Source organism: Triturus cristatus, chromosome 2_1 (genome assembly GCF_964204655.1).
Source record: "Triturus cristatus chromosome 2_1, aTriCri1.1, whole genome shotgun sequence".
Classification (NCBI taxonomy): domain Eukaryota; kingdom Metazoa; phylum Chordata; class Amphibia; order Caudata; family Salamandridae; genus Triturus; species Triturus cristatus.
The window spans coordinates 1,193,450,813-1,193,469,087 of record NC_140581.1 but is presented as its reverse complement, the minus strand read 5'-3'; the positions used below and the strand labels follow the sequence as shown (position 1 = coordinate 1,193,469,087).

Sequence of the window (18,275 nt, the reverse complement as noted above, 5' to 3'; positions counted from 1 at the left end):
GGTAGTCGCCAAGTGGGGACTGGGGTGGGGGTTGCCATGCAATGGTAATCCTATGTGCGTTGCGATCGGATAAGGTTTGCCCTAGGTAGTCTGCGTTTTGAATCCTGAGAACTATAGTAGGTGAGCATTATAATCAGTCCAAGGTAACCCGAATGTCATGAGAGATGGAGTGGAAGGAGTAAATTTTTTTAATGTTGGGTTTTTACTGCGCCAGGCATCCACTAGGGACCAATGGTGCGCCCAAGTGTTAAATCCATTTGCTTGTGTGGTAGCTAGGGAGGGTGGGTGTGGGGCATGTGACCTGTCTAAGGAAAGGTCCATGACACAGTTGTAGTCCCCTCCCAATATCCATGGTATTGTGGTGAATTGGGCAAGAACATTTGAGAGGGCGTCCCAGAATTTTCCTTGTTCGCAGTTTGGGGCATAGATATTACCTATGAGTATCGGTTGGCCATCTAGAAGCCCCTCTAATAAGGCATATCGTCCCTCCCGGTCGGTCACTCTGTGTGCTTCCTGGAAGGGAACCGCTGGTCAGCGACAAATCAACACCCCCGTGCGTATGCAGAATATGTGATTGCACAGAAGGTTCCTCACGAGCATTTGCATAATTCATCTAATTCCCTTACGGTTAATTACATTTCTTGCAGCACTGCTATCTGTGCTTGTTGCTTTTTCATTTATGAGTAAACTGCGTATCGTTTACGTGCTGTGTGCATACCACTCTGTTTAGGGTGAGGATATTCAGGTCACTGGTGTGTTGCGTAGTATGATGTGGGTGTGCAGGTAGTGAGGGTGAAGATATGAGTGATGCCGTTTCCTTCCCACACGTTCCCCGTTACGTTATGTTAATTGCGATTTGTAGAGCGCTTAATACCTCTAAGCGCTGAGAGAGTAGCCACAGCCCGCCCCATGAGTGAATGTTAGCCCCTGATCAGTCTGCGTTATGCCCAGGCCTCTGTGAAGAGGAGGGTCTTCAGGTTTTTCCTGAAGGAGAGAAGGGCTTTTTCTAACAGGAGGTGGTCAGGCAACTTATTCCACAGTTGCAGGATAAGGACAGAGAAGGCTTGCCCTTCTTTAGTCGTGTGGTTAAACCGTGGGCAGGCCAATTGGCCTCCCTCGGATGACCAAAGGGTGCGGTCAGGGACGTATTTCCCCAGTCACTCTTTGATGTATTTTGAGGCCGGCCATAGAGGGCCTTGTGGGCGATACAGAGGCCCATGAATCTAGTCCACTGGTTGGGGAGCCAATGAAGTTTTTGCAGGCGGGGAGTGGCCTGTGCACATCTGGGGAACTTGAAGATCAGCCTACCTGCATCATTCATCGCAACTTGTAGTTTGCTTAGCAACTTTTCCAGTAGCCCAATGTATAGCGCATTGCCATAGTCTAGGCGCGACATGATCAATGTGATCACCACCATCCGCATGGCTCTCGACCATCATTGTATGTGCAGCATGGGTATAGGGGAGGACAAAAGGGTGTGAACTGGGGTGGTGAAAAATCCCAATACTGGGGACCTATCGCAACGGGCAATACGTTCAAACTGCGCATTATGCTAATTCTCTAGTGTTATGTGGGGGCGGGATGGCACTGTGATGGCCTGTGTAGGATCTATGTAGTTGTTGCGGCCATACGGTTGTTCGTGTGATACCTATGGTGTTGCAGACTAATTTTGATAGTAGTTAACTCTGGGCACGGCATGCAATATATGTATATACATTTATGATTGGCTAGTGATCCATCAGTCGTGTCCACCGTTTGCAGTGTCACTATAGGTGGAGTCATTGAAACTGCTTGAGAGGTGTTTGTGTCACTGCACTCCTCCTCCGAGGTTAATATGTGCAGGCCTCTCTCGTCATCTGTGTCCACTGAGGGTGGCACAATGTCTGCCGCTGCTTGTAGAGCCTTTCTGCGTTCTGTACTGATTTGCTCTAGGTCGGGGGATCCCGTTATAGGGCTGCGGTGCAGGGAGTCAGAGAGTGGTTTGCTTTTCTTATCAGGGCGGCGCTTGCCTTTGTGTTCTTGTGGTGGATCCATTCGTTTCTGAATTGATCGTAATAGGCCATGTTGATGTTGCTCTAACCAGATGCAGGCCTCAGCAGGATTGGTGAAGAATGTTGTGGTTCCGTTGTGTATTATCTTAAGACGTGCTGGAAACAGTAATGAGTATTGGAGACCGTGTTGGCAGAGACGACGCTTGACTTCCAGGAATGTAGATCGCTGGCGTTGCACGGCCCGCAAGTAGTCGGGGAAGCGCAGAACGTGTTTATCTTCAATTCTTATGGGTCCGTGCTGCCTGGCCACATGAAGCACTGCATCTCTGTCATGGAATTTGAGGAGCTTCATGAGTTACGGACGTGGGGAGGAACCCGGAGGGGTGCGTCGGGATGGCACTCTGTGTGCTGGTTCCACTGAGACGTAAGCGGTAAATTCCGAACTGGGTGTAAAGGACCACCACCAGGTTTCTACATAGCTGATGGGGTCTGTGCCTTCAATTCCTTCCGGTAGGCCTAGCACGTAAATGTTACTTCCTTGTGAGCATCGTTCTAGATAACCTGTTTGTTCCTCCAGAGTCATCACCCGTTCTCGGAGTTTGCGTAGCCTTTCCTGATGTGATTTTGCCAGGGGCGGCAGGTCAGTAAGTGTCTTTTCCCCATCTGAGACTTTCTCAGCTAATTTGTGGTGACTATCGCGTAGGAAGTTGAGCTCTGTAGCTAGAGCCCTAAATCTGATCTCCAAGGTGATTCTGGAGTGTTCAATGGCTGCTAATACTTTGTCTAGCTTGTCAGATATGGAGAGGGTTGATAACAGTTCTGATTCCTCTTCTTGGGGTTTAGTGGCTGAGAGTGGCTCTACGTCAGGGTGGATCCTGGTGGTCCAGCATTGGATCGCAATCTGCCCATGGTTTCACTGGGATGAATGTGTCTGGTCGTACTATGCCGCGAGTATTGCAGTGGTTCAGTAAGCTGCACAGGTTGGAGCGTTTCTTTTGGTGGAGTTGAGGCTAGGGGCTTGTGGGCCCAACTGTGGGTTTAAGTGAGTGTTGTCCACATATATTTCTTGCCTCTAATTGGGGCGTCTAGGCATGTTCACCACGTTCATAGATTATTACCAGCAGACTTGCCGGTTTGGTACCAGGCTCCCGTGTCTTTGGTATCTCTTTACTGCTGGGTTTCCTGCTGGGTTCCAGGTGGCAGTGCTTTGCGTGCGCATTCTATGTGTGCATCTAGGGGCAGGTGTCCAATCTACTACCTCTTTCCTTTGGCACTATGTGACCTGTCAGGCTGTAGCGCCATTCCTGCCTGGTTGGCCCGCGCTGTATGGGTTTGCCTTGCATTGGTCTAGTGTCCTTTTGTGTCCCGTTGTGGCACACTGTTCACCCCGAAGCTTTTGCCTGTGTAATGCTCCGTCCACGGGCATCCCCTTCGTTGCTCGGGGGGGGGGCCGCATCAATTGGCGTCACTCACCGATGTCGCGGCCGGCTGGTCCTCACTCTCCACTGGTTTCTACTCTCGCTACTGTGGTTGCTGCATCCACACCAGCAGGATGGGCGTATAATTGGCGGGTCTCTGCGGCAGTGTTTGCTTTGCGGCCTGCTACTAATGTCTTCTGGAACTGCTGGGTGCCACTGAATTGAGTATAGTATGGTGTTTCGTTCGACTACTCCTCAGGTACTTTGCCCTGCTTGCTAGTGTTATGGCGATGATTAGTTAGGTATCCGGTGGTCCTCTTCACCTGTAGAATCCTCTGTTAGCTATCTGTTGCTGCGCTGGATTGATTTCCTCGGGCCTGGCCCTCCGCTGCGTGTGCCCGTAGCCCACGGAATCACAGTTCACCACAGGGCGATTGGGCTGGGGGGGAAATCGACCTTGTCGCTCCTTGATTGATCGCCACGGCGTTCGCTGTGCTCTCCGAGCGGACCGGGGTCCACGGTGGAGCGATTCCCTTGGGCCTGGCCCCCCACCTCGTGTGTCCGCGGCCTACGGTACCATTGTCTGACGCTGTGCCAGGGGGGACCGACCTAGTCACTCCGTGGTTTGCAGCTGTGGCATTCGCTGTGTTTTCTTTTCTAGCAGACCAGGGGACTCCCAGGGGCATTAGCGCTGAATCTCAGTGGTATTCTGCCTCGGTGATGAGGAGTCTTGGCTGTACAGCCACCAGTGCTGTCCAAGTGCAGGTGCACGCTAGGGCTCTCTCATGGTGGCCTCAATGATGCCAAGGAGTGCTCCTTGCAATTGTCGTGGCTTACAGCAATGGCTCTCGGGCTTAGCGGTGATCGGGCTCTGGCTCTGCCGGTGTTAAATGTCTTGGTTTGGGGCCCCCATCAGTATGGATTACGGACTATGATAAGGCCAGGTCGCGGAGCCCTAGGCAAACATGTCCGCCATCTTGGCTGGCTTGGTCACTCGCTTAAGACATTGACTTGATAATGAAGGCCAAATATCATGAAGTGCAGGTAGCGTCAGGTGGATGGGGTTATGGACAGATGCAGCATTTAAATCCAATACTGTCATGAACTCACCTTGATGTAGCAGAGGTATGACATCCTGAAGGGTTACCAAGTGGAAATGTTTCAACCGGATATCTCGGTTGAGGGGCCTGAGATCAAGAATTCGTGAAAGGGACCCAACCTTCTTAGGATAAGCAAGTAAAGGGAGTTGGCGTTGTAAGGGAATATATTTGATGGCTTCTTTCTGCAGGAGGGTTCATACCTCTTCCGCTGAGGTTTGAAGCGAGGGGGTAATATTGGGAGGGAATGATTGAAGCTATAGGCAGTAACAGTATTGAATCAAAGTAAGTCAGGGAAAAGTTGTAGGGAGTAGGTGCTTTGTGCTGGTGAAGGCTGCCTGCTGGAACATTCTTTGCCTCACCCTCTATTGTGGTTTCCCCAATATCCACCTCTTGGTATCCTGTTGATACATGCAAACATCCGCACCCAACACTAGATGGCATGAGTGTGCAGAGCATGTGTATCTACAGCAAGACATGCTACAAATATATTTTTCTTATTGCACACTACTAGGCTGAATAAATGCTTTCACGATATTCAGACAACACAGTTACAATCCTGGGATTCTTTTAAGAAGCCGCTGCGATCAGGTCCAATTGATTTAACTAAAGCAAATCAAAGCTAGAATACTAACATGGACAATAGAGTTTTTCTGTTAAGTTCTATACTCAGTGTAATAATTAAATTGCTGAACATAAGGCACCTTTCAAATTTCAGTGCAGCCTAATTAGGAAAACATCTATGGAGACTAGCCCAAAACAGGAACTATAGTTTAGGTTGTTTCAAAGGTGTTGGGCATTGACTGGAAAAGGTTAATTTAATTCGCAATTTAAGTTCATACCTTGCTTTTGCTCACAATTAACAGCACAGCCTAAAATGAGCTGAAGCATTCTACCAAGTTCAGCTGCATCAGAGTGTTCGCCAATCAAATTAACGTCTGGATGTATGTAGTCGTTGATCTGCTGCCCCAAAACCTGCCATAAATTAACAATATATTTATTAGATGACAAATGTTCACGATCACAAAAGAAAATCAGAACGTTCATATCAGCTGCCAATTTATACAACAGAGCATGTAACCTAAACGACAGGGCAATAGAGGTGTGTTTGAAAATTAAGAACTGCTTGACTATTTGTGTTATTAAAACAGAAGATCGACAGGGAGGACCTGCAACTTACTCACACTTGTGGCATATTCAGTAGCAAGAAGGTAAATATCTTTCAGATACATTTTAAAAGGATATGAATATAGTGGCCCAAACTCGTTCAAATCGGGAAATACAACATTAGACTGAGGTCCGATTAGGTCTTAATAAAAGGATTCGGTTGAGAACTATTCAATGGTCCCTTCTAAAACCTTGCATGCTTGGGATCTCTGAAATAATACAATAATCAAACACATCTCAAAAAATTATATACTGTCCCAAAGTGGGTCAAAACAGGCATCATACCTGTTGGTAAGATTGAGTTTATCTTACCTATGTTTTCCATACATGAGAATATGCCTTCAGACAAAACGCAGACCTTATAATGGGTCCAATAAAATGATATATACACAGTGACACCGTGCTTAACATATATGTAAAGAACACGCATTCCCCCACTGTGCAGGGGGAAATCAAATTTAACAAAACATGTTTGTTCAATCCACACTACTATATTTGTGGTGCTGAACAGTGTAAAGAACAAGTTACTTACCTTCGGTAACGGTTTTTCTGGTGGATACAGTATCTGCCTGTTGATTCCTCATCTTGTGAATATCCCCTGCGCCAGCATTCCACGGAACTTTTTTCCCCAGCTCTCTACGCCGACGTGGACGACGTCACAATGCATCGGCTCCGCTCGCGACTCCGTATGACGTCACCGGAGCCATAAGAGAGCCACGTCGGCATGATGACGTCAGTTCCACCCATTTTTTCCGTGCCCCCGAGGCGCACAGGTGGACCAACGACAAATTCGAAGCATACACAGTATACAATATACAATCAAATATACATAGTACATAAACAAAAGGAAAGCTAAATCAAACGAGCATTTCCTACCAATGTACCAGAAAGCATAACAACATCTCAAACAAGACAACTTTTAAGGTATACAAAGGTGGACAACAGGGAGGCGGGTGGGCCAGTGAGGAATCCACAGGCAGATACTGTATCCACCAGAAAAAGCATTACCGAAGGTAAGTAACTTGTTCTTCTGATGGATACATCTGCCAGTGGATTCCTCACCTTGTGAATAGATTCCCACAGCAGTCCCCACTCCCGGAGGAGGGTGTCCACCTTCCTATACCAGAAAGTCTTGCAAGACAGAGCGCGCAAAGTGGCCCTCCCTCCTCATCTCAGAGTCCAAGCAATAATTCTTTGCGAAAGTATGGAGGGAGGCCCAAGTCGCGGCTTTACAAATATCTGCCACAGGAACACCCCTGGCCAAAGCAGATGTAGATGATTTAGCTCTAGTTGAATGAGCCCTAATACCCTCAGGTGGAACCTTACCAGCCAGGGCATAGCAGATCTTGATGGCAAGGATGATCCATCTTGATAGAGTGCGCTTGTGCACCGCTCTTCCTTTGGAATGTCCAACAGAACCCACGAAGAGCTGATCGTCCAGACGATAGTCCTTCGTTCTGTCCAAGTAAAAGCTAACAGCTCTTTTTGGGTCCAGGCGATGAAGCCTTTCCTCCTCTTTGGAGGGATGAGGAGGAGGATAAAAAACAGGGAGAGTAATAGACTGCCCCAAATGAAACGGAGTAACTACTTTAGGCAGGAAAGCAGCCCTGGTCCTAAGTACCATCCTTTCAGCATGTAATGTGAGAAAAGGGGGTTTAGAACTAAGAGCTTGAAGCTCACTCACCCTCCTTGCCGAGGTTATGGCTACAAGAAAGACCGTTTTCAAAGGACAAAAGCCTCAGCGGACAGCTATGAAGAGGCTTAAACGGGGACCCCATCAGAAAAGTCAAGACAAGATTAAGGTCCCACTGTGGCATTACAAAAGGAGTAGGAGGAAACATGTTTGTAAGGCCCTTGATAAACCTTAGTACAATCGGAGATTTAAATAATGACGGTTGATCAGGAAGACATAGAAAAGCAGATAAGGCCGATAGATAGCCCTTGACCATGGCCACAGCACAACTATGCTGAGCCAAGGAAAGAACAAACTGAAGCACATCAGAAAGATGGGCTTTTACAGGGTCAATGGATCTCTCTCCACACCATTTAACAAACTTAGACCACCTATATGAGTAAATGGACTTGGTGGAGTGTCGCCTGGCCGATAAAATAACATCCACCACATCTGGCAGGAGAGAGAAGGAATTTAGGTTGCCCCGTTCAATCTCCAGGCATGTAGGTGTAAGCTCTGGAGGAGGGGGTGTAGAACCTGCCCCTCCGATTGTAAGAGGAGGTCTGCCCTCAGAGGGAGACTGAGCGGAGGGCACGAGGAGAGGTGGGGAAGATCTGTATACCACACCCTCCTTGGCCAATCCGGGGCGACCAATATGACTTGGGCCCGGTCTTGGCGAATCTTCCTCAGAACCCGAGGAATCAAGGGTATGGGAGGAAACGCGTAAAGGAGTTGCGAGCCCCAACTCAACTGAAACGCGTCCCCCAACGCCCCCTGCATCGGATACTGTAGACTGCAAAACGACGGGCAGTGCGCGTTCTCGCCGGTGGCGAATAGGTCCACCCGAGGTGTCCCCCACGTCCGAAAGACGTGACGAACAACTTCCGGATGGAGCCACCACTCGTGGTCGGCGGAGAACTGCCGACTGAGACTGTCTGCACGCACGTTCAGAACTCCGGCCAGATGATTTGCCATCAGACAAATCCGATGGTCCGGAGCCCAGGACCATAGACGCAGAGCCTCTCTGCAGAGACAATGCGACCCCACTCCTCCCTGTTTGTTGACATACCACATCGCGGTAAGGGAAGGGAGGAAGGCCTTGAGCGCCAAACGAATCGCCCGCAATTCCAGAAGGTTGATGTGAAGCAACCTTTCCTCTGGAGACCAAAGACCCTTGATCTCCAGATCCCCCAGATGAGCACCCCACCCTGAAGTGGATGCATCCGTAATCACTGTGGCCACCGATGGAGGTAGATGGAAGGGCTTTCCGTGGGACAGATTGCCCTCCACGCTCCACCAAGACAGATCCACCGCAGCTTCTCTGGAGATCCTGATCGACTCCTTGAGATCTCCGCTGTGCTGATACCACTGCCTGCGGAGGCACCACTGGAGTGCCCTCATGTGACAGCGTGCATGGTTGACCAACAGAATGCAGGAGGCGAACAGACCGAGCAGGCGAAGGACCTTCAGAACTAGAACAACCGCTCCATTGTGGAATAAAGGGACCATCTCCTGAATGTAGAGAATTCTTTGAGGAGGAGGAAATGCTCGACACACAGTAGTGTCCAGTACTGCCCCTATGAACAGGGTGCGTTGAGAGGGCACCAGGTGAGATTTGGGCACATTGATTGAAAAACCCAAGTCGTATAACAGTCGAGATGTTACCTGCAGATGACGTTGCACCACCTCTGAAGCCAGTCGTCCAGGTAGGGGAAAACCGGAATCCCCGACCTCCTGAGATGGGCTGCCACCACTGCCATCACCTTCGTGAAGACTCGAGGTGCGGTAGTAAGACCAAACGGGAGGACCGCAAACTGGTAATGTTGCGACCCAACCGTAAAACGGAGATACTTCCTGTGCGACTTCAGGATTGGGACATGGAAGTACATGTCCTGCAAGTCGAGCGACACCATCCAGTCTCCTTGCTGCAACGCTTGAAGAACCTGCGCAAGCGTCAGCATCTTGAACTTCTCCTGTCTCAGGTAAAAGTTCAAGACTCTGAGGTCCAGTATCGGACGCAATCTGCCGTCCTTCTTGGGAATAAGGAAATACCGGGAGTAGCATCCCTGACTCCTTTCCTGCTCTGGAACCACCTCTATCGCACCCTTTTGAAGCAAAGCTAACACTTCCTTCTGTAGAAGAAGTAGATGGTCCTCTGAGCAGTAACCCTGGCAAGGAGGGTAAGGGGAAGGAAACTCCCGAAAGGGAAGGGCATACCCAGTCTCCACCAGGTTTAAAACCCAAAGGTCGGTTGTAACAGATCTCCAACCTCGCAGAAAGTGGGACACCCGACCCCCCACAGGTCTTACTCGTTCCAGGATGGGGGATCTAGGGCTGCTTCCCTGAAGCTTCATTGGGAGCAGAGGAGGTAGAAGACGAAGAGGGGTTGCGGCCAGAAGCTCTCCGACCGCTTTGTCTCCCTCTATAGGACCTATAGAGGGGATTTTGCTGCTGCTGTTGCTGCAGCTGCTGAGGCTGCCGGAAGGAGTGAAATGAAGTCCTCCCAAAACCTCTGAACTTCTTACGCCCAAATCCTTTAGCAGGAGCCTGCAGACCTAAAGATTTCGCCGTCACCCTGCTCTCTTTAAACCTCTGCAAGGCGGATTCAGCCTTTTCACCAAAAAGCCTCTGTCCGTCAAATGGCAAATCCACCAATGTGGCCTGAACGTCCGTAGAGAAGCCAGACGAACGAAGCCACGCTTGCCTCCTAGTGGCTATAGATGACCCCATTATCCTTGCCACTGAATCAGCCGTATCAAGCCTCGACTGAATCACCTGCCTTGCAGCAGCCTGAGTGTCCGTCACCACTTCCATAAAGGACGCCTTATCACCTTCTGGCAACTTAGGGGCTAACGATTTCATTGAGTCCATAAGAGCATGAACATAGCGCCCTAGCAAGCAGGTGGCATTAGTGGACTTAAGCGCCATGCTCCCAGACGAAAAGGTCTTTTTAGCCGCCTGATCCGCCTTCTTAGACTCTCTATCCGCAGGAGTTTGAGGAAAAGCCCCTGAAGCATGCTTCGAGCACGACGCCTGTACCACCAGACTTTCTGGAGAAGGGTGTGAAGATAGAAAACCTGGATCCCCAGGTGCCACCCTATATCTTCTCGCCACCTGTCTGGAGACTGCCGGCGAAGAGAGTGGCTTACGCCAAACATCCATAACTGGCTCCAAAATAGCCTCATTAAAGGGCAGCAAAGGCTCACTGGTCGAGGTAGGCGAGTAACACCTCCGTCAGAAGATTAGGCTTATACTCCGCAGAGGGCAACTGCAAGTCCAGCAACTCTGCGGCCTTCTTTATCACAAGATGGTAAGGAGCCAGCTCCTGCGGTGGAGAGGACCTAGAGGAAGAATGCTCCCACTCCGGAGTCGTATCCAGGCCACTAGCCTCCTGAATCCCTTCAAATTCGTTGGAAGATGTATCCACCTCACCTTCCTCCACCTCCACTCTATAACGCTCCTCCTCTAAGACCCTCTGGGCCTCCCTCCTTGAACGGATCCGAGGAGCCGGCGCCGGTGGAGCCGTACGCGGAGTCGGTGGAACCGAACGTGGAGTCGGAGGCGCCGAGGGAGTCGGCAACGGCGTCGAGGAAGGCTCCGAAGAAGGTCGATCCAATCGAAGCCGAGATGGATCCCCAGACAGCGACGGAAAATGCCACTAAGGCGCCATCGACAGGAAGGGCATAAACGGGGCCTGAGCATAATGCTGCGGCACTCCCAGAGTATAAGCCATAGGACCCACGGGACCAGTAGGTGCGCCGGATGGGAAGGCAGCCCGTTGGAAAATCCCATACATCGCATTTAAAAAATGCGTCGAATCCGCACCCGGAGTCGGGAACTGCGGATAAGGGAATAATCTCGGATCCGGTTGTGGAGTACCTGGTACCGGAGCCGCAGTGTCCTCCACAGGCGCCGCAGGATCATCCGGCTCTGGAGAAGGCTCTTTCTCTTGCTCGGCCTCCGAAGCCGAAGACTCCACTGGAACCGGTGACTGAGCCGGTGACTGCGCCGGTGACTGCGCCAGTGACTGCGCCGGGGACTGCGCCGGGGACTGCGGCGGAGTCCGCTTCGGCAAAGGAGATCCCTCAGGAGACTTAGACGGAGAAGGAGACACAGCCTTGCTTCGACGCCTCAGTCGATCTCCACGCCTTGCTCTTCGAAGACCGGCGCCGAGAGGAATGCTTCCGCTTCTTATGATGCTTCTTCTACTTAGAAGAATGCAAAGTCGACGACTCCGGTCTCGATCTTTCCTTCTTCCTACCTCTCTTCTCCTTCTTAGCCTTGGCCACGAAGAGCTTCGCCTCCCTTTCTTTCAAGGCCTTGGGATTCATCCTTCTGCAGCTGGAACAATCTTCCACGTCGTGGTCGGATGAAAGGCACTACAAGCAATCTTCATGGGGGTCTGTCATTGACATGTGGCCCACACATTCCCTACAGGGTTTAAAACCAGACTTCCTAGTCGAAGACAAGACAATTTTCTCCAACAGTAACCACTAAACGACTACAAAGTAGCAGGAGAGTGCTGGAAAAACCGTTGCGCGTCGACGGCGCGGAAAAATGGGAACCGACGTCATCACATGGCTCTCTTATGGCTCTGGTGATGTCATACGGAGTCGCGAGCGGAGCCGATGCATTTTGACGTCGTCCACGTCGGCGTAGAGAGCTGGGGAAAAAAGTTCCGTGGAATGCTGGCGCAGGGGATATTCACAAGGTGAGGAATCCACTGGCAGATGTATCCATTAGAAACAATGATCAACAAGTATCCTTTACTATTTGAACATTAAGCACTCCTTTCCCCCTCCAGGAGTTTCAGAACCAACAACTCAGAAAAGATCACCCTCCACTGATTAAGTTGCTCCCAGAAGAACTCTGCACCCCAAAAGGGAGGCTTCTGATCAGGATATTTTGATGTTACACACTTAGACTCTTTTGCAGAGATGTTCTTCCTCGGATTACTTTTCTGATTTTTACTCTCCTAGGGGAAAAACCTTCATTGGATCTGACAGTACACCATCAATATAAAACCACTGAGAATAAATCATCAGCCTGTAATGAGCTACCAATAAAAAGTAGTGCCCAAAGGAAAAAGTTACTTACCTTCAGTAACACACTTCTGGTGATATTTTAACCGCAGATTCCGCACCTTGCGAATACCACAAAGTGCCAGACTGGATCCTGAGAATGTTCTTAAGCAATTTCCTCACACATCAGTAGGTGGCACTGTACTGCTCCATTAAAACCCCAGATGGGACATCATGCCCATACACAGCCGTCACAATCAGTAGGTGGCACTGTACGGCTCCATTAAAACCCCAGATGGGACATCATGCCCATACACAGCCGCCACCGTTGCGCACTGACGTCCGTTTCTTTCTGATATTTGTCTGTCTTTCGGACACAGATCCTTAGAAATCAGACTGTGCCAGTGTGCAGATCTATACATTGGAGCATTATTATCATGTACCAAAAGAGTGTATTATACAGAAGGGGCAGGTGGGGAAGTGAAGTCAGTTCTGAATCTGTGGTTATATAAAACATTCTCCAGAAAGAGTTACCAAAGTAGAGTGACTTGTTTTTCTAATGGATACTTCTAACTGCAGATTCCTCACCTTGTGAACAGATACTAAAGCATTACCTCCCAAAGTGGGGAGCCAGTGGAATGAAACGGATCACAAAATACTGAAGGACAGATTGGGAAAAATACCCTTCCTGCCGGACCAGATGATCTAGGCAGTAGTGCTTTGTGAACATGTGAACCGACACACACAGCAGTCTGACAGATGTCCAAGACCAGCACCTAACATGCCAGTGCTGTGGTAGCATCCTTTGCTCTGGCAGAATGAGCATGTAGGTCTTCTGGAGGCTGTTTCTTGACCAAGCCATAATCGGTTTTGATGCCCAGTGCAATCCATCTGGAGACGGTTTAGTTCGGTCTGCTTTTTCCTTATGCACCACAGAGAAGCCTACACAGAGCTGATCGTCCACCTCATGTTCATTGGTACAATCGATGTAAAGGTTCAGAGCTCTCTTCATCCTTGGGAAGATGAGGCAGGATGAAGAAAGCTGGCAGTGTGCTAGACTGGTCTATGTGTACAGATGGGATTACTTTTAGAAGGAATGTTGTTTAAGCACGTAGTTCTAGTTTGTCCAGAAGGAAGGTGCTCCATGGTTGCTGGAAAAATAGTACTTTCAATTCATTCACACAATGAGCAAACGTTATCACTATGAGGAATGCAGTCTTCAAGGTGAGCAGTTGAAAAGACAAGCAGTGCATTGGTTCAAATGGCGTACATATGAGGAAAGATAGAACTAGACTTTGGTCCCAATGGAGCATCACAAACGGTGTAGGAGGAAGCATATGAATCGGCACTTTGAGAAAAGCATCACAACAGAGTAACAAAATTAAACAAAAACAGATGATCAGGTAAACATAAAAGACTGAAAGAGCCAACTGTAACTGTTGCCCCAGCAAAGCATTGTTGTCCAAAGATGCAGCAGAATTTAAAAAAAGAGGGGCCTGGGAGCCAGGATGACATTCACTACCTCAGAAGGGAGATCAAAAGCCACCAACTCTAGCCACTCAGTCTTCAAGTATGAAGATATAGTTTGTTCAGGCTCAGATTGAGAATCCTGCCCTGTTGCTGCGACAGGAATTTCCTCCTGAAGAGGCAGTTGGATCATAGGACAAATGCTCATGACCAGAAGAGTTCCAGGCACCACACTCCTCGGCGAGTCCAGGGCCACTAGCATGGCTTATGCTCAGTCGTTAATGATCTTTTTCAGAACATTACGCAGGAGAGGAAGAAAGGCATATGGGAGTCTCGAGCTCCAAATCAAGTGAAAGGAGCCTATGAGCAAGAACTCCCATGGATCTCCAATGCAGTTTGGACACTACACCTTCTCTGTGGTACAGAAAAGATCGAGCCAGGGTTCTGTCCATTGCCGGAAGACACCTTGGAGTGCAGCACCCATTTGTTATCCAGTGGGCAATGCTGGCTGAGTTTGCCCTGCTCTGGCGTTTAAAGATTCTGCCAGTTGCTGCACGAACAATGAGATGCCCTCAGCCTTTCCCATAGGAGGAAGAACTCTTGGAAAGGATTCAGGTCCCAATCACACCCTGTTCATTGCAGTACCACATAATGGTGGTATTGTCTGTGAAAAACCTGCACCAGTTCCCCTTTATGGGTGGGAGTGTTATGTCCCCTAAACTAGTTCTAAGTAGAAAAGTAAACTTTTACCTACATTTTTTCTACCCTACTCTATATAAGGATTCTAGCACTGATCTTTTACATAGATTACGTGCTGAATAAATGTTGATTGGTTTCCTCGAAACTAACCTCATTTATTATGCATTAGGAATCTTAGCAAAATCCCTTGCCCATGACGTACATATCTGTCTGCAAAAGTCATCGCTATCTTTCATCCCAGGGCGACCAGGCTACTTTGCATGATTGCAATTACTGATTTAGGCTCATCTACATAATCGTACTCGCAACATATTGATTGTGGTAGAACTCCTGAGGCTACCTTTTCTGTATAAAATTGCACCTTCACTAGTGAAGGAGACGCTACCACACAGACACTGAGGTCCCGGCCTGCAGAAGCTTCAACATGTAGCGGTCTGAAATACCTTGTGGGGTGTACAACTCGAGACCAAGACGGGGTCCTTCATTCTCTCCCATCAGGTAATGAGGTAGGCTCTTTCCGATGGGTTTCTTGGCTTTACACCCACATACATGCTAGGAGTACACCTGAGATAGCTGGTCTATAGGCCAACAAATCCTGCACGGGTGTCTGGAATCAGTCTTGACACTAATCCCTTAGTTTATGTTGTCTAAACGTGCAGATCCTATGTATTTGTAGTAAAAACACAAGATGGCCCCACCAACGTTGGTTTGGTTATTATTTGACGGTAAAATCTGAGTAGTTCAGTCGTGCTTTCTCGGAGAGATTGGGAAGGGAAGTCTGCCGCAGCTGAGTAGGTAAACCCTATATTTTGGCTGTAGGTTATACAAGCTTGAAGGATTACAATTTCCCACATTGTCCAAAACCTTATCTCTTTTTCTTATCACTTCCCTTCACAATGTCTGTTAATGGAGATGACGTTGCAAATGCAGGGGAGGAAGATCAGGATGTTGTTCTTAACATTACAGAACATTGAAAACATGCAATTACTATGAAATTAACAGAATTTGGAATTTGGCCTCCTGGCAATGTGTGGTAATGTTACCTTCATCTATGAGGCACACAAGGCATTCAGAACAGAGGTATTCTATTCTTGGGTTCGATTCCCGCCTGCAGATGCACACACACATTTGTTTCATATTCACATTGAAGATGACAAACTTGAAGAATATCTTCCATACGTGGACGTAGAAGTCCCGTTAACGTACCATGAGCATACGTCCTCCCCCCACACCACAACAAATGTGAGACTACAGAGTAGTTTTCGCTGCCGTTTATATCAGAACTTATTGTACCCCTCAATAACAGTTATTTCAGATGTATTGAAACAAATACAGAATGAGTATGGGGCAGAACCTGCCCTGGACTGGAGGATGAAACTGATGGGCAATTTTGCCCAGGTATCAGAAATTATGTTAGGGAACACAAAAGGGGAGGCAGCAGCGGTGGCTATACGCCAACACCTGAGGGAATTCACTCCTGCACAAAAGGAGCAAGAACTACTTAAGATTATCGAACAAACCTATGCTTCGCTGGGTAGAGATAAGTTGGGCGCTAGATCTGGGAAGCCACAAGTAACGACTACTCCTGAAAAGGATAACTTGAAGCCAGCACCCGATTAGTCTAAAAAGAAATGGGAAAACAATCAAAAAATAATAAGCAGAATGCATCACAGGTTGGGTCTCCTCAACAGGAGCCCTCTGAGAAACAATATCATCTTCGAAACCGTGATATTAAAAAACCTGACAGGTATTAGGATACTGATGCACGTTCCTCACGTTCCTTTCAGGGTTCATCAAAAAACACGGAGAGGGAAGGATGGTCAGAACACAGATCAGAAGAGCAAGTCAAGCTGCAAAGGGAGATACATCTCACTTCACGCTACATTATCAAACAAAAAGATAAACCCAAGATTAAACCTTAATTTAAAAAGAAGAAAGTAGCTGACCTTAAAATAAGAAATGCCCAGACTACTTGAGGACTACTATTGAACGGGGAATGGGCTCTGATGATGTTCGACAGCGCAACACAAGTAACAATAGCTCGCCAGAGCCTGATGGAATTTTTGGTGACAGCATTGTTGAATGAACATATCATGGTAGAAAAACCAGATACAAGGATAAGTGTCCCACATCATTTATACAAAATCATGCTCCAAATGGAGGGGGACATACCGAGGAACATGAAAGGTCTCTTTTGGGAGAAGCTGACATATGGCTACGACATCCTTTTGGCTGAAAAAAGATAGGCCACCTGAGTTCATTATAGAGTGCCCTAAGTGGGAAGATGTAATTTTACCGGCTTTCTCCAACCTCGTTCCAGAGTCATCAAAACATTCATACGTGCAGGAGTGGGTGTTACTGCTAGCTCCCGCACTCTACTGCAATCATGTAGGGTGGGATGCTGAGTCACCTCACCATGAAATCCCATTAAAATCTACTCCTACTCCACAGTGGCAGTACCCAATAAAATATGACGGAAAGAAGTCAGGGAGGTCCTAGATCAACTTGAATACCAAGGTGTGATTGAAATGTCACCTCTTCCATGAATAATCCTTTGTTTCCCGTAATGAAACCCGACAATTCATAATGTTTAGTTTTAGACCACAGGCATTTTAACAAATGCACATGAACATTTGCAGTACAAAATACACACATTGCCGTATTAATGAATAAAATTGTGCGGACAAAATACAAAACAAGACTAGATATCTCAACTGGATTCTTTTGCCACAATATAGCGCATGAAAGTAGATATTTGACAGCATTTTCAGCGCTCGGCTCTCAACGGCAATTCTGTAAACTGCCCCTTGGGTATAAGAATAGACCAGGGTTGTTCTCAGCAAGAGTATCAGAGTTACTTCAAAATGGTGGTAAGGAGGCTTTTCTTACATAGATAATATTTATCTGAGTGACAATGAGATATTGGATCATTTGAACAGGGTGAACAACAATTTTGGGGTTCGCCACAATGGGCTACAAATGTAACATTAAAAAAAATCAAAAATTGCTCACCTCAATGTCCTATTTTTGGGATATGAGCTATCAAGTGAAGGAAAAAGCCTGGCAGCTAATTTGTTTTTAGAAAAATGTGTGCTGCTCCATCCTCCAAAGACTCTGAAAAGTTTACAGTTCATTTTAGGATTCCTAAATTCTGGCAGAACATACATTTTGGATCACGCAGAAAGGGTTAAACCTTTCTACACCCTAATCAGACCTGATTTTTCAGTTCAACATTGGACACAGGAACACACAAATTCTCTGCTCCGTACAAGCTGACATGACAGCTTCCAAACACAAACACCACTAATTTGGTGATCGCCGTAGTCGCAAGTCAGTCAGGGTACACTTACCTCACCCACAATAAAGACGAAACGGTACCCATAGCACACAAATCTCATTTGTACACAAACGCTGAAATGCGTTTTGCATCCACAGAAAAAACACTGCCAGAAGTACAAACTGCTGTATTGAGAGAAAGAGCACTAGCACAGGGGAAACGCATAATTGTCATGACTCCAGTATCAACCTTAAAGGCTGTTATCAAAGCAAGCGTTCCAAACGCAAAAGCACTGCATCCAAGATGGATACAATGGGCTAATTCTCTCACTGATGTAGACTATAAATTTGATTCTACATTAAAGACACAAGCATTCCAGCAGTACGAACAAGAATATCCGCTCCCAAATGAAACTCTAGACCAGTAAAAATACATAATTTCTACTGATGGGTCTGCCCAGTCTGCC

At 47.8% G+C, this 18,275-nt stretch overlaps 1 protein-coding gene across 4 annotated transcripts in view; it reads right to left on the bottom strand.

Annotated features, from left to right (window-relative positions):
- HOOK3 (hook microtubule tethering protein 3) overlaps positions 1-18,275 on the bottom strand; it is a 1,476,018-nt gene that overhangs the window by 1,116,514 nt on the left and 341,229 nt on the right. For all 4 annotated transcript variants that reach the window (XM_085636641.1, XM_085636638.1, XM_085636639.1 and 1 more), the window contains exon 5: positions 5,349-5,481. Coding sequence is in view for 3 of the 4 variants with exons in the window: in XM_085636638.1 (XP_085492764.1) it covers positions 5,349-5,481 (133 nt within the window). In the remaining variant the exon portion in view is untranslated. The remainder of the gene's footprint in view (positions 1-5,348; positions 5,482-18,275) is intronic.